This window comes from Pieris rapae, chromosome 3 (assembly GCF_905147795.1).
Source record: "Pieris rapae chromosome 3, ilPieRapa1.1, whole genome shotgun sequence".
NCBI lineage: Eukaryota > Metazoa > Arthropoda > Insecta > Lepidoptera > Pieridae > Pieris > Pieris rapae.
Window position 1 is genome coordinate 1,000,654 of NC_059511.1, and position 16,680 is coordinate 1,017,333.

Genomic DNA, 16,680 nt, shown 5'->3' on the forward strand with positions numbered 1-16,680 from the left:
ACCTAGATATGATCGATTTAGAAGTAAGGGATTATCTTTTGGACTCGAATGGATCTATTCCATGAGATTCATATCACTTGCCAAGGCGTGAAGGTGACTTTGCAAGTATTGCATATGTAGCATCAATAAATATAATCTAAACACAGTAACTATCAGCCAGCACTGTTCTTCTGTAACTACAACTTCTAACAAAAATGAAACTGGAAATTAAGTTACGCCTCTCAGCTGCTGAGGCCGTTACAATTGTTAAAATTATTTTGGCACACGGAAGTAATACTTAGTTTAGACTGCCTCTTGCTTATAAGAAGAAAGGAACTGTGAGCGAAGACTTTAATATTCCAGTCAAGAAGAGAGTTACAAAATTTTAAAAGGCTATCGTAGTATGAGCGAAGTTTCTAGCATTTTAGATCTTGCTCTTTTGCCGCAACTTTCTTGCCGATAGAGGTAGTTAGTTAGTTTGAATTAGTAATTGTGTAATTACATAACCGGTACGTCTTTATCATCACAAAGGATTGCATTTTACACAATTATCTGCATGGAGTATAATTATCGCTAGTATAAAAGTCTAATGGGGTAAAGTTATATTTCAATTGCTGCTTTGATATAATAAAGGTAAGTTTTATTTACTCTTAGTATTCGTTTATACATAAAGTATATATACGTTATCATAGATCAGGGCGATTATTAGATTTTGGATATACACCTTCTAACGTATAATTCCAAATCTCCGCTCACTGAGAGTATTGATATATCTTCTATGTTTGTCCTTTGTTCTTGTAAAGCGAGCATGAGAAGCATGCTTTTGTTATGTAGGAGGAGGCAGGAGACTCCCCAGGTGTTATTAATACCACCCGCCCATAGACACCATCATTACCAGAAGACCGGATCTTTTTAGAATTAGTACGGTTTTGAGGAGCTGGTCGGACGAGTTCTTTGGGCAGCTGGTTCCACATGGTGCCGGTGGCCCGGAATGAAGTACCATCTCGCCTTGCACACCCAGCTTCTTAGAGTATAATTTAGTCTTCTCTTCCAAGTGACCGCGAAACGAACGCTTCCGCTTCGCTGGCTTTAAGGACAGTGTCTTCGAAGAAAGAAGTGGAGACAAAGGAGTGTTTTTAGTTGGGGGCTTGGGGTTAAATTGGACTAGATTTAGTCTACCCCAGTCGGTCAGGAAAGGTCAGATCGGAGATAGGACAGTCTTGTAGGCGTTCACAGCCGGAACATGCTCTGTCCGTGATGAACGAAATAGTTGGAAGTCTTAGGGTTAGCCTGAGAGATTTAATGCTAAGTATGACTTCCGTATGTCAAAACGCATTTGAGATAAGCTAAATGTGGTATTTTTTTTTTAACTCTAAAGGAATTTCTAAAAAATCTCTAGGAAATTCAGATTATATCGTTGTCAAAGGTTTTAAACCATTTTTATCCTAAGGCGCTAAAACTACCTTATAAGCATAATAAGCAAAGGTTTATTTGGCTCGTACGGTACAGAAAGGTTCTAGGACTTTCAATTAATGCTAGTATATTTTGTTTCAGTTCCTTACAATGACCAAAATAGGACTATTAATACTTATATCGTGTATAGCATGTATTGCTATCATAAATAGTAAGGAAATAAAGAGTATAGAAGATTTAGACTTAGTCAATTTGCTTAAAAATGAAAAGGAGAGGAAACATGTTTTTGCTTGTTTGATGGAGCAGGCGCCGTGCGGTGATATGCAGCAGTTTAAAGGTAATAATTATCTTAATGTATAATAATAGGCGTGTTATTAATAAAAAACAAAAAACAGTCGGAGCAATGGCGCTGGTTTCGGCTGTCATTGTCAAATACGTCACAGGGCGCGTGTATTGACAGTGTCAAAGTCAAATCAGTTCGACATACTTGTAGTTTATTAGATTTTTAAAGTATATAGTAATAGTAATTTAATGGTCTTTAATATAAATGTTGAAACTATGGCATTTGTGTCAGCTGCCATTGTCATTATGATTATAATCAAGTCAAATTAGTTAAAACCCGTTTATAGTTTGTTTTATTTGTCGATATTAATCGATGTACAATTTAACGACTATTTGAGAGTCTGTTTTATTTTATTTTTATTTGTCTTTATTATTAATGTTAAACGTTAAAGGAATGGCGTTATTGTCAGCTGTTAGCCTAATACTATCAAATTCAAATTAGTCCCAAACCGTTAATACTAGTGTTTTCTTTGATTTGTCAATGTTTCTACATCTATAAAATAATGACTATTCAATGTTTAATGATAATAGTTACTCTTTTGTCATTATTATTATTATTAAAAGTATTCATAACTTTAAACCATGAAAACTTAAAGACAATTTATAACAGGCACTGGTTGATACAGCCCAGTTCGTTAAATTGTATTGATAAAGCCAACTAACAATTTTTTACTAATGTGTATGCTATTTATATTAAAATAAGGGTCATACGTTCTTGTTATTGTGCCTAGTTCTCTATACCCGTCTCCTTTCTCTATCTTACCCTCTTAACCTATGAGTTGTCTTTGTCACTACTTTTATCTATACCCTGTCTCCACCCGCATGTATTAGTAAAACATAGTATTAATATACAAATCATATTTATATCAATTATACTTGTCCGTCTAAGCATCTGATTTCTGATTGTAATAGATAATAATAACGATAGATTTAAAGCTTATTTTAGTCTAAATTAAACTTAACAGATAAAAAATCTGTCATAAAGAGAAACTCAGTATACTCTTTAACATTACTTTCATATCAGATACCCCATGATTTAAGGATTCTCTTCCCTAATACGTTACTTAAAACTAAATTACTATTTTTTGGATACGATTTGTGGCTAAAATATATATTTTATTTCAGAATCAATATCTCAAATGATAAAGACGAGCTGCCAAAACTGCCCACCGCAGGAATCTGAAAAATATAATATGTTTTCACAATTGTTGGCTTTAGCATATCCGGAAAAATTAAAAGCTCTCAAGGCAAAGTACCAAGGATGACGATGAAAATAAAATGAAGCTTTCGTTTTTTTTATTAATGTCAACAATGGATAAACTAATAGCCGTTCAATATCAGCTGTGGGGTCAAACTCCCAATGGGATCTTAACCGTGTGCAACACAATACTAAGCGTCTTTAAGGCAATTTTTTCCGCGCACCACCACAATGTGGAACCAGTTGCCCCCTAAAGTATTTCCGAACCAATTCGATTTAAGAAACGAGCGTACCAATTCCTCAAAGGTTGGCAATGCACTTGCAAGACCTCTGGCAATAAGTTTCCATGGGTATTACTTAAAATCATGAGAGCCTCCTACCCACTTGCCTCCTCTAATGTAAAAAAATCGTTGATCTTTCAGTACCTAATGCAGTACCTATGTCTTCAAGTAAAAATAAACTTTTTATGATGACTGACTGTGTAGTTTTTTATAATGAATGTTCTACTTCTATATTTTTATTATTATTATTATTAACTCTACATTACATACAGAAACATGAACCATCTTGTCTAAAACATAATTAGAAGCAATACAGTAGAACTGTTTAAATATTAGAATATAATTGAGTATCAGTAATGTAACAGAAGTATGTGGAACTCAACCACTCCCTCCTAATTTGACTGCCGACCATTACCGACTAAAATTACTAGAATCCAAAACGATTTTACTAAGCAGAAGGAGACTATTACTATTTACTTACTATTTCCTATTTTGCCCCCTTCTGTGGAGGACTATTTCCCGATACCCAATGTGCGTGCTCCTCTTCACCATGACTACTACTCATACATGACAAATCTTTGTTAGTTTTCATCATCATTTATATATTTATTTTTACAATTATAGTTTTTAAATTACATAAAGATGTGGAACACGGTGTAATGTTTGCAGCTCCTTATAAACATTTTGTAAAACAAAAAACGAACGAAATTGTCGAATAAAAAGAGTGGCGGAGAGTTTACTGTTCTTCTCGACCATCTACACCTTTGATTTGAGACCTGGCACTAAATGTAAAATTAGAAGCATTTAATATGTATTTCTTTATTTACGTTCATAAGAGTACCTTATGTATACATTGTGTTACCTAAATGAATATATGATTTTGAATTTAAATCATTGCTAAAAATAAAAATCAGAAACTTATTAACTATATAAACTGATAAACAAAAAGATTTCTTGCACCATTAACAGAACTTCAGTAACAAATTAGAATGCTAAAAATGTTACTTAGACTACCAGAAAGATCAGCTTTATTTGCAATCCAAACAATAACAGGACCTATGCAACAAATGATGATGATACTCTAAAATTTGTAAAGGAGTACAATTAAAATAAACTGATGGAATTTTTTACACATCTAACGAACCTTTTTAATTTCTCAAATCGAAAACATGGCGCCAATGGTATTGAGAGCAATTCTACCTGCGTAAAACACGCTTAGTCACCGATACTTTCTTCGAATCCGAGCATGTCACATATACCGTTACGTTGACCTCTTGAGCCTTCCTTGGGTCTTAGACAAGTTCCTTTTATTATATTTGACTCGGAGCGATGTTTTATTCCTAATCAAATCTTATTCATATTTGTTTAACACTCTTTGTTTAAAGGTGAAACGAATATATAATGATTTACATAAAAGACCGTATCAATTCTTAAAAAGCCGGTAACGCACTTCCGAGTCTTCTGGCAATGTGAGTCCATGGTACTACTTATCATCAGATTAGCTAGGAATCTAAAAAAAACGGGATCCTTCCAGTTTGCCTCCTGTTACATAGAAATACAAAAAGTGCGTGCGTACAAAGTACACATATCAGAAGTAAAACAGTAGTCCAAAAGCAAAAGTGTAAATCAATTATTAAGCTCAATAAATGATCATGTACCAGTATATGATCACTCCATGTATTTGTATATCTATATTCACACTGTTTAAACATGATATTATGCGACAGAATTTCTATCTAAAGTTATAATACTACTAAACGAATTCATCAACCAATAGTTATTTTTTTTTCGATCTCCCTTTCTCACTCTCTCTCAATCGGTCTCAATCGCTCTCTTCCTTTGCGACAAAAACGCTGCACATCATCGTGACGTTTCATCCGTAAAATTTGTTCCCTCATGAGAGAGAAAGAAGTTTAATAAGTATTTTATTATCTTAACGAGGGACTGTTACTCTGCTCTATATACCTTGAAGATAACAGCTGTTTTCAATTTAAAAAAGGTCATAAAATCGATTGATACATTTTCATTACACAGTCATTCGTTTATTAGCATACTGTATTAATGTATGGATTCATGGATCAATAGTTACACGCAATGGGCCAGTTTAAACGGAGACTCACATTTTGACACGCAGTTTTTCATTTGCAAGTTGCTAATTTGCTGCTTACATAAGTAATGTATAAGATTTTAATTAATAAAGCGTGACGATTTACCTAATTGGGTTTATTCAAAGAGTAGATATCAATATATTTAAAGTTAATGAAAAATTACATTTTTCTTGACCCGTTTTACGTTGGTAATAACAGTTATCAGAAATTAGCTTGATCTCATTTCAACTAAAAAAAAATACGAAATTAAAATAGATTAAAAATCTTGAGGTTCGGGAATCATACCTTAGGGCACGGTACGCATAGGTAGTTTTTTGATATACTTTATTAAGACTATATTTTAGAAGATTTCATTCAAATTCAGCTATTGTCCATGCAGTTCATTAATTATTATTTCCATAGATTTTGCCATCTGTGCCCTTTTTGCTAGGTTAGTTTTCGCGGAAGGTATGAATAGTAACGGCAGTTGATACGGCCTCATAACCTTACGAGAATGGAATCCCTGGAGCACTGCTGGTTTTCCCACTGGATTTCCTTTCCACTAAACCACTTTATTAGAATCATGGTTAGAGCAAATTCTTCGCGCGCTATCGTTTTTTGTTGCCCACAGAATTGTGGTTAAAGTTAGTAGCCATGTTTGCGTTATCTCTCTCATGACAGAATATACTTTTGAGGACGAAGTGCCCACGACTAATTTCTCGCAGTCTTGCCTCTGCGCATAAATATAGTAAGTTAAAAGCATATTCTGACGTAAGAGTAGTGGACCAAATCCAACGATCTTTTTACCGGTTTTCAGTGAGTTTTTACACGAACTTCAACTATATTCAGGTAAAGTGGCGTCAGCCGTCTATTTAGAATTGGTAATTGCTTATTAATAAATTTCAGTTTCGTATAAAAGTGCATGTTAGTTTTTACAAAGTATATTCGTCTGTGCGCCTTTAACTAGAGGTTTTGTAGTTAGCATCAACAAAATGTCCAAACTAATGGTAAGGAATCACAACATGCGATGCCAATGGAACTTTGCAAGAGTTAATTGTTATTTCTTTGCAGGTTCTATTTGTTCTCTCCATGGTGTATGGAGTACTAGGAAAAGGTTAGGTAACTTTTAATAGTTTTCTTAACATAAAATTATTGTAGCTTTTATAACTCTTATTTAAATTTACAGCTGTGTTAAAAAACAAATCTGTTGCGGACTCAAAATCTGAGCAAACTGGCTACTACTCACCTGCTATCTTATCAGCACCGGTTCATGGTGGCATTGCTCTCGATGCTGGTCTTGGACATCTTGGTGGAGTTGGTCACGGTGGACTCGCTGTTGGTGAAGCGGTTGTAGGTGGTGTAGCTCTTGGCTCCTTAGGTGGCCTGGGAGATGGATCAACTGCATCATTAAACAGCGCCGGTGCAGTAGGCGCTTCACAACTTAGTGCTATTCAGAATGCTCAAGCTGTTCAAGCAGCTCAGATTGGAAACGCCGCTGCTGCAGGTATCCAGAATGCGCGCGCTGCAGAAGTTGCTGCTAGAGCAGGACAGGCTAACGCCATTCAAAATGCCCAGGCTTTAGACGCAGCCCGTATTGCTAACGTACAAAGAGCCCAAGCCGCTGCTTTAGAGAACGCTAGAGCGGCTGATGCAGCAAGACGTGCCGCCGCTGCCAGTGCCGTGGAATTATCTAGAGCCATTGAAGCCGAACGCATTGCAAACGCAGCTCGCTTACAAGCCGTCGCCCTTGCAAACTCACGTGCCATAGAAGCCGCTCGCATCGCGAACGCTGCAAGAGCTCAGGCAGCTGCTGTGGCGAGCAGTGCGGCTCAGGCACAAGCCGTTGCTGATACAGTTGCAAGACAGGACGGTCTGATGCTAATTGACAATAACGGACTTGGCGCTGTTGCTGGCTCAGTTGGTGGTACTGCGATGGTTGCTGCTGGCCCAATTGGCGTTATTGGTACATCGTACGGTGGTTACGGACATGGCTATGGACATTAAAGAAACCATGAGATGATGGTCATTTGTTCTGATGATGTAGTTAAAACACTATATCATTTACAGAAATTTGCTGAAATAAAAAAATACTTAATTACTGTGTAAATATAAAATAGTTAAACTTATGTGTTGTTTTATTTAATTAATAATTTAAAAATGATAGGATTGAAAACTTTATTATATAGATATATTTGGCTGCCTCACTTTATAAAGCTATAAATGCTTATAAATATATATGCGTTTGTTTGTTTAACCATAGTTGGATAAACGAATTTAAATGATTTAAAAACAAGCCGAATAGTTAAGTAATAAACTAATAAATAAATAAAAATAAAAAAACCCTATTTATTTCTTGCAAAGAACAAAGTAAACTTAATACTTTGTATTTATTAGATTAATTCTAATGAACGCACTACTGAGAATGTCCATGGGTATCACATAACATTAGATCATACGTCTGCCATATATTTATATGCTTTCTGTTATATTATATCACTAAATTATTTTGGATATATCACCGACGGAACTATGGTTGAACAAACAAACAAATACACATTGAATAATACCTGTCCGGTCATACTGTTAGACTAAAGTCAAAGCTTTTAATATCCTTTGCCAGCGTGTACGCAAGGCGAAAGTAGGCTTTGTCTTGGTACCCAGGACAGGTTTAGAGAAATTGTGAACACCCGAGAACCAACCATAACGATCTTGTGCGTCATTCGGAACACTTTCTTCGGTAAGTGCAATCAATTTAAACTTATTTTAAAATTATTATCTGTCTACGTTAATATAAGTTTGCGGTTAATGTAAGTTTAAAGTAAGAAATTATGAATGTAGATTTTATTTTCATTGATAAATTTAATTAAATATATTAACACGATTTATGGATTTTAATTGAGTTTAATGATAAATACTTTACAATTATCCTGATAGACATAGAAAAATTTTTATTATATTATTTTTGAAGTTATACTTTAGGCACGTTAGGGAAAAATATGAGAGTAAACATTTACGATGCGCGCGCCGCGGCCGTCACAAAAAACCGACACCCTGAAATTTGCTATATTTTTGTGATATTTAAATAAACTTCATTTAACTAGGTAATGCGTTATAAAAAACATTCAATGCCTTTTTTCTATTGTGTCGTTATTTCTTCAAACGCAGGATAACAATGTTGAAAAGATTTTTATCTTGTTGCGTTTTTTCTTTGTTATTGTTTCTATCTTGGGACTTGCCAAAATATGCGACTTTACAATTTTCTGTTAAGATTATTTTATACGTCAAACTTTTTACTTTCTTAATTCACGTAAAATTTCAAATTCCACTATTTATTAATAAACATAAAATTGATTTATTTTATTAACTTATTTTAATTCAAAGGCAAAACAAATAATCTTATGTTGTTCTAGGTACTTTGTGGTCATCATGAGATTCTGGTTGCTATCAACATGTGTGCTGACGGTGGTGGCTTCCTCATTCTCTCAACAACAACCTTATAACCGATATGATAATTTCAATGCGGATTCAATCATCCAAAACGAAAGGATACTATTGGCATACTACAAGTGTGTTATGGAGAAGGGACCATGTACTAAGGACGGAAAGAATTTTAAACGTAAGTCTTGTGACATGAAATATTTGCTTTTATATTTTGGTAGGCGCATTTAAACTACGTTGATATACTTTCTCGCTTGTCACGGATATTTAAATAACACACATAATGTGAAGCCATGTAAGTAATGTATAAACTGGTGTTTCTATTAAATTAATCTTTTCTATCAATCTAATTTAAATCTTATTTAAATTTTTAGTGGAACGAATGACAGAATAATTGTATTTTTTTCGCGAACTAATTTATTTTATAAATTACTTGTTAATTGGTACAACTATCATATTTAATATTACAAATAATGTGCCAAAATAAAAGTAAAACAACATTTGAAAAGCCCTAAAAAGTTCGCTGTAAGTCTTCTACATTATCTATGATAGAGGAGATATCGTTTCAAGTCCATTTGCGTCCTGCTTTCTCTGTATTCAATGCTTGACTTTCACCAGCGTTTTTATTTGTCTCTAAAAGAAAGTGTTTTTTTATATAATATTTTAACGAGAAATTAAGTAACATTGTATTCATAAGCCGACTTAGGGTCTGTTTCACAATGTCCGGATAAGTTCCTAATAAACTATTTATTACTTATTGGTAGGATAAACAGTATTTTTGCGTTTCATGAAACGCAATGTATCTTATTTGGAACATTTATCTTTCGAATAATTTATGTGTTGCATAGCCATTTGGTACTTTATCCATAGATTGTGAAACAGGTCCGTAATATATTTAAATGATTTTTTTAAATTAATGCGACACAAATGTAGACAGAAAATTTCAGTAATACACAATTTCCGAATCATCATAAATGATGAATAAAATCATCGAATCATCACATAAAACGAGTTCTACTTGTATATATATATCACTTTTTCATTGCCAAGTTAAATAAAAAAAAAACAGTAGCGCTACAACCTCTTTTAGGTCTTGACCTCAGATTTCTGAATCTGTTTCATGATCATTTTTAAATTTAACAGGCAAGTAGGTGATCAGCCTCCTCTGCCTGACACACGTCGTCGACTTTTTGGGTCTAAAACATGTCGGTTTCTTCACGATGTTTTCCTTTACCGTTCGAGCAAATGGTAAATGCGCACATAGAAAGAAAGTACATTGGTGCACAGCCCGGGATAGAACCTACTACCTCAGGGATGAGAGTCGCACGCTGAAGCCAACAAAATATTTTTTTATTAATTAAGTTAACAGCTAATGTGATAGTGTACATTTCCTTCAGTGTTAGTTTACTAGTATTTTAAATTAAAAAATCGAATATTGTATTCAATATAATTCACAATTTCTCATCATTATTACAGGAGTTCTACCTGAGACGATCCAAACAGCCTGCGGAAGGTGTTCCCAAAAGCAGAAAGCGGTTGTGAGGAAAATGCTTCTTGGTATACGGTCGAAGAGTGAACTTCGTTTCACCGAGTTATTAGAAAAGTACGACCCAACCGCGACAAACAGAGACGCTCTCTACAACTTCTTAGTGACGGGGAATTAGAAGACATAACAATTGTGTAAACTTTACATTAACAATGAACAATGGATCTTAAGTTGAAGTCATTGTCTGCATCTTACATACCTTATGATTCTCGCATACCGTCTCTGAATCTTAAAAATTAAAATCAATGGCACTACAGCATGAGGTCTAGGCTTCAGATGACATGATCATTTGTCTTATCGAATAGGCAAGTAGGTGATCACACTTCTGTGCCTGACGCACGTTCGAGCAAATCTTAAATGCGCACATAGAAAAATTGGTGCACAGCCGGGGATCGAACTTACGACCTCAGAGATGAGAGTCACTCGGTGACGCCACTAGGCCAACACTGTTGTTTTCTTACCTTACGTGTTAAGTATGATGGAAGAAAATTGAAATTAACGTAGTTTTAATACTATTTATTTTAAGTTAACAAGTACTGTCTTCCTAGCTACCTATACTCTATATAGGGACGATAAAGTGTGTGACGTTTTAGAGATGTATGTACATACATACATACATACATATATTATGGACAAGGGCAAACCGATTAAAGCCTAGTAAGGTCGATAGGAATTTTAGTTTACTATATATGGTCTAATTATTAAAACAACAGTAATGCATTTAAATTGTCTAGTTTGTATTTTTATGCCAAATGTATGCTCTGTTTTGATATTGTTATTGTATACGTAATCATCGAAATGAGTTAACCAAAATTGTTATCTTCAAAATGTGATAAATAATCATTGTTGACCCTCCGAAGACGTTCATTTACAGCTCAAACGACTTTAACTCCTGTATCTAAGTTGTGGGTAGACACTTGTAAAATCGGGATAGTTATCGCTACGGAAGATAAAAAAAGAGTGTGTGTACTTATGTACACGCGTTAGAAGTTATACTTCTTTGGCGTATGGAAAAAAATAACTAAAATGCTGCAGTCATTAACGATAAATATTAATCAAAAAGATTTTATTTAAATAAATAAATTATTAGTAAATACTAACACCGTCGAATATGAAATTGATTTAAAAACACCAAAGTAATACTGATTTATTCACACTGTTTAATTGTACTGTTACGAAACACGTGTTCTAAATATAAAATACTAGAATATACAACTTGAACATAGTTATCCATTTCTAGGCCATCTAGACCAAACTTTACAATGTCGAATTTATGTGTTGGTGTGCGCATCGTAAAAATTCACTCTCATCATTTTTCTCCATCGCGCCAAAAGAAGTATAACTTCAAAAAGCACCAATGCTCAACGTCATTTAAAGGTGTATAATATAACAACAATTCTTGAAACAGTGCATAATTTACTTCCTTGTAATGCTTTAGTTAAGTATTTAATGAATAAACATGTCACATTATGGAGTTGTGTATTTTTCCATTATCTACTATGTCGATGATCGCGCTTAGAACAAGGCTGATCTGTAATTTGCGCTGACCACAAAGCACCGAGGTCTAAAACTGGATTACTGACGCATCACTATTAATATTCTAATAGCATTTTCTTAGTATTTATAAACAAATGACTAGTATAAAACACATATAAGATTGATCGCGCTAAGACCGAGATCAGATCGTTACCACAGCTAATATGAAATTAATCGTGCTATTTTGTTTATTTATGTTTGCCTATGCGCAGGACAAATATGACGGTGTGGATATTGATATCTCAGAAGTGTTAAGTAATGAAAGGCTATTACTAGCATATTCTAAATGTTTGATAAACAAGGGGCCATGTACTCCCGAAATAAAGCGAGTGAAGGGTAAGAATTATTATTTATTAAATTAGTAGTGAAAACAAAAACATCCTACTCCAAAATATCCTTAACTATAATACTAAGTACTTTTATTATCTAAGGCACGGCGGAAGGTTTCGTAGGACACCCAACCCTGAGAGTGATATTTCTGTGCTTTGTTCCATATATAGTCAAATGATTCATCAGTAAATTCTTCTCCGATATTCTCAAATACCTTCCTTATAGTTTTCGAGTCTCTTTTTGCGAACATATCACGGTGGTTCACTCCATACATTGTCAAGATACTTGGAGATAAACAGGACTTGGCATCCGATTCTTGAGGTAGATACACACGGTCAGCTCTGCATAACCCGTCAGGCGTTATTGGGTAGTCCTTGTCGAAATACCTACCAGATGGTACTCCTGCCATATATGTTTGTGTATTTCCTACACTATCTTTACACATTTCAGAATAGGTCGTGCGGAAATCGATACTTTCTTCAGGGATATCGCTGATTTTTGGAAGCTCGAGAACAGGCTCTCTATAATTCAGCATATGAATGAACTTTTTATATTCTATTCTTGATTCATCTAATATATTCCATATAGACATTAAAGGTTCAAGAAGTTTCTCGTTAAATTTTATATATTTTGATTTACAGGTGTCATAGACGACATCCTTCGGCAACCATCCTGTTTTAGGAGCATCCAAATATTTAATTTCCAAATAAAATTTGAGGAAAAACGCTCCATCGAAGCGCTTAGACATGCACTTTCGCAGAGTATTCAGATGCGCTAGGCATTCTTTGAAGAATTTTCGGTCCGGATTCAGTTCCATTGTCAGGCATTCGGGCACTCCGATACCGTCTAAAGGATCAACTTTGCCAAACGCAAACCCTTTTGGTACATAATCAATATTATTATTTGGTTCTTGAGTTTCTCCTACCCTAGCAACATTTTTATAATTAAACCTAGCTTGCAGAAAATGTATCGGTGCTTTTAAATTATTTCCTATACATATTCTATCATCAGTTAAACAACATTTCATTCGTTTGCTCGATGAATCTATATTTGTTTTCTTTCCGAAAATTTGATTCGCGTTAAACGAACAGTAATTACGGTGAGTTTGAACTCCACATCTCTTTGAACGTGGGACTTGATCTTCTATAGATTGTGTGGGAAATATTACCTCGTAAGAACTTAAGCATGGCGGATACTTCTTTCCCATAGTTTTCCCATATACATTTACGCCCTCTGGTAGATTTCCTTTCGGATCTGGCACTTTTCCTATTTCTTTTTTCCAGTATGAGTGGCATTGTGTATTTTTAAAGTCGTCAACCAACGTTTGAAATTTGGTCTTCATAGGTGGCTTAATTAGATCAGCTGATTCGGTGAACATTCCAGCATTTCGCATATCACGCCGACTTGACATTTGGCGTGGATTATAGGACTTTTCAGGTATAATAGCGTCATGTAATAGGGCATCGGCGTGATCTTGAAGCTGGTAGCATGGAAGAATATTAGGTATTGACGCATCGTCCAAATTTGGTAGACCAGCGGCACATATATTTTTATCACGCTCAATAAACATATTTATATTTCCTTTCCCACCACTTGTTCTGTTACTTGAGACTCTTGACATGTTTTCTATTGGGCCTTAATATACCCAGCGATAAATAAATATCGATATTAAATATTTGCCTAGAACTAGACAATCATGTATGTTTATTTATTATACTGACATTATGTCAATTTTTGGACCATTTTATAATATCGAATCTTACCAGTTCGTATTCAGTTCGGAACTTTTTTGGATGTCGAGATGAAGTCTGTGGAACATTCACGAATATTTGAACAATTTATTTTCACACTATGAAAATAAATTGTTCATAGTGATAATATCTACGTTGTATATAAAATAATTAGTTTGTCTCGCTTAAGCTGGAGAACTGCTGGACTGATGCCAAGTTTGAATCTTGAAATATTTGTTGTAGTAAAGAATAAAATATTTTGCTACGTTTGTTGGATCCGCTATTTATAGTACAGACTATAATCCTTTACTCTTATTGTTACAGATAAAATTCCTGAAATATTAGAAACAAACTGTGCTAAGTGTACGGACCGGCAAAAATATCTCGGAAAATCTTTAGTTAAACAAGTGAGAGAGAAGCATCCAAACATTTGGACAGATATGGTATCATACTACGATCCTCAAGGAAAATATCAAAAAGAATTCCAAGAATTTCTCAACTAAAGATTTTGAACACTAGAGTTTTATACTTTGCTAAAATTAAAGCATGTAACAGTAATAAAGTATTTTATTTACCCGAATTCAGTCAGAATTAATAAATCTACAGAATTAAGATGATTTTAAAGCTCTATTAAATGTTTCATAACAGACCCAACCATCTGAATGATACTTCTTAGCTTCTTCCCAAATCTCGTTAAATTTTTCATCAGTAAATATTTCACCGGCTGCTTCAAAAACCCTTCTCACAATTGGAGGTTCTCGTTTAGCATACATATCTCTGTGATTAACATGGTATAAAGTTAAAATGCTTGGATTGAGACATGCTTTCATATCAGATTCATGGGGTAGGCAAGTTCTATCTGCTCGGCAGCAACGTTCAGGAGTAACTGGATTATCCATGTCAAAGTACCTACCCGATGGCAAACCGGCCATTCGACTTCTATCTTCCTCTTTTCCAGGCGCTACCATTTCTGTATAAGTAGTTGAAAATGAAAGACATTCATCGGGAATGTCCTTGACTTTTGATAGATCTGGCGATGGTTCTCGGTAATTAATTACATGAACAAATGTCTTGTACTCAATGTTTTCTCCATCATACGCTTGCCACATAGACAACAAGGGCTCTATTAATGACGAGTCGAATCGAATAAGTCTTAACGCACACAAATCATAAACAACCTTTTTAGGTAACCAACCACTTCTTTCTTTATCGTAAAATTTTATATTTAAAAAGAAATCCCTAAAGAATGATGGCAAAAAACGCTTTGACAAAGATTTTCGAAGAGAATTTAAGTGTCCTAAGCATTTCTTGAAGAAATGCCGTTCTGGATTTAAAGCACAATACGATAGGCATTCCGGTAAATTATCAGGTGGTTTTAATTTTCCAAAAGCATAGCCTTCTGGAACGTTATTTATATTGTCATTCGGAGTGATAGCCTTTCCAACTCTTGATTGATTGGCTTCCAGATATTTAGCTTGAAGTGTATTTAAAATCGTTCGGCCTCCCTTTCCGAGAACTACTCTATCGTCAGTAAGACAACATTTAGCGTATGTACCACGCTTATCAACAAATGTTCTGTGCCCAAATGTTACATCTCCATTATACGGAGGAGAACAGTACTCTCGGTCTAATTGCACTCCGGCTTCTTTAGAACGAGGTGTTTTATCGGGAAGTGGGTTTTTCGGCATTACAACATCATATAACCTGCCATGAAATGGTGTTTTCTTTCCAAAAGTGGTGCCAAAAGTATCCATACCATCGGGAAGCATCGGCACAGGATCACGCACTTGTGCAAGTGGTCTTTTCCAATAAGACGTATACGTAGTATCCTTAAATTCATCCACAAGTGTTAGGAATTTTGTTTTTATTGGGGGATTTATTAACTGCGCAACTTGACCAAATGGGCCTGCGAAGCGTTTGTCTAATGGAATCGGTCGTCGTAAAGGTGGCAATGGTCGAGGAGGCTCCGGTGGAAAGATTGCATCACTCACAAGAGCATCCACTTCATCCTTCAATAAGTAATGTTTTAATGACTCAGAAACTTTGTCGTCTGGCTGAGCAGAGGGTAATCCCGCGGCACATATTTTCGGATCACGTTCTATAAACATTCCCCAATTACCCTTCCCACCAGAGGTGGACCTTTGGCAATCTACCGGCATTGCAATCGAATAAAAATAATACAAAGAAAATAAATTATCAACAATTATTGTAAGAATTATCAAAAATGGTTACAATATTTACATTGCATGATTTGACATGTTTCATAAACACATGGTTTATTTTTTTATATTAAAGCAGTCATAAAAATAATTTATTTTCTTTCTAACAGGTTGGTTATCTATTTAATGTATTAACATTATTGGTCTACTTCATACGTCTTTGATTTAACGAAGAAATTCATAGTCTTGAGGTTGTATTCCAACTCAAGCCACAGAGCCTTCAAGGTTACCTACGCAAAATAATTATGTACACTTTGTACGACATCGTAAAATAATGATTACATAGCGAGATTATATTCACCTAATAATAGTGCAATGCACTTTATAAATACAGACAGAACATTACTACGCAATTTAGTTACAGCCTCTTTGATAGAGAAAATTGAGGTAAGAATATTTACGTATTTATTTAAAAAAATAAGGTAACCTTACATATTACTTGCGGCAACTATTTACATTTGCATAATACAAAACAACACAACTGTAGTAGATTAAAATATTAACAAAAAGATTATTTATTTCTTACAGTATGAGACGTGATTTTTCTAAATAGAATTGATGACTATATACCTATTTCAATA

At 34.6% G+C, this 16,680-nt stretch overlaps 4 protein-coding genes across 4 annotated transcripts; 3 read left to right on the plus strand and 1 right to left on the minus strand.

Moving 5' to 3' along the window:
• The first annotated feature begins 6,275 nt into the window (after positions 1–6,275).
• Positions 6,276–7,308, plus strand: LOC110991531 (elastin-like). The gene is made up of 2 exons (XM_045634541.1): positions 6,276–6,414; positions 6,487–7,308. Exons 1-2 carry the CDS (start codon positions 6,390–6,392, stop codon positions 7,302–7,304), a joined length of 843 nt encoding a protein of 280 aa, XP_045490497.1. The 5' UTR covers positions 6,276–6,389; the 3' UTR covers positions 7,305–7,308.
• Positions 7,309–7,917: 609 nt separating this feature from the next.
• LOC110991512 (ejaculatory bulb-specific protein 3-like) lies at positions 7,918–11,334 on the plus strand. The gene is made up of 3 exons (XM_022256884.2): positions 7,918–8,037; positions 8,711–8,916; positions 10,215–11,334. The coding sequence occupies exons 2-3, from the start codon at positions 8,727–8,729 to the stop codon at positions 10,400–10,402; spliced, it is 378 nt and encodes a 125-aa protein (XP_022112576.1). The 5' UTR covers positions 7,918–8,037; positions 8,711–8,726; the 3' UTR covers positions 10,403–11,334.
• A 593-nt stretch (positions 11,335–11,927) lies between these two features.
• Positions 11,928–14,438, plus strand: LOC110991545 (allergen Tha p 1-like). The gene is made up of 2 exons (XM_022256920.2): positions 11,928–12,156; positions 14,205–14,438. The coding sequence occupies exons 1-2, from the start codon at positions 11,985–11,987 to the stop codon at positions 14,381–14,383; spliced, it is 351 nt and encodes a 116-aa protein (XP_022112612.2). The 5' UTR covers positions 11,928–11,984; the 3' UTR covers positions 14,384–14,438.
• Positions 14,439–14,448: 10 nt separating this feature from the next.
• Positions 14,449–16,143, minus strand: LOC110991542 (EF-hand domain-containing family member B-like). Its single transcript, XM_022256916.2, has one exon. The coding sequence runs from the start codon at positions 16,037–16,039 to the stop codon at positions 14,489–14,491; it is 1,551 nt and encodes a 516-aa protein (XP_022112608.2). The 5' UTR covers positions 16,040–16,143; the 3' UTR covers positions 14,449–14,488.
• Positions 16,144–16,680: the final 537 nt, after the last annotated feature.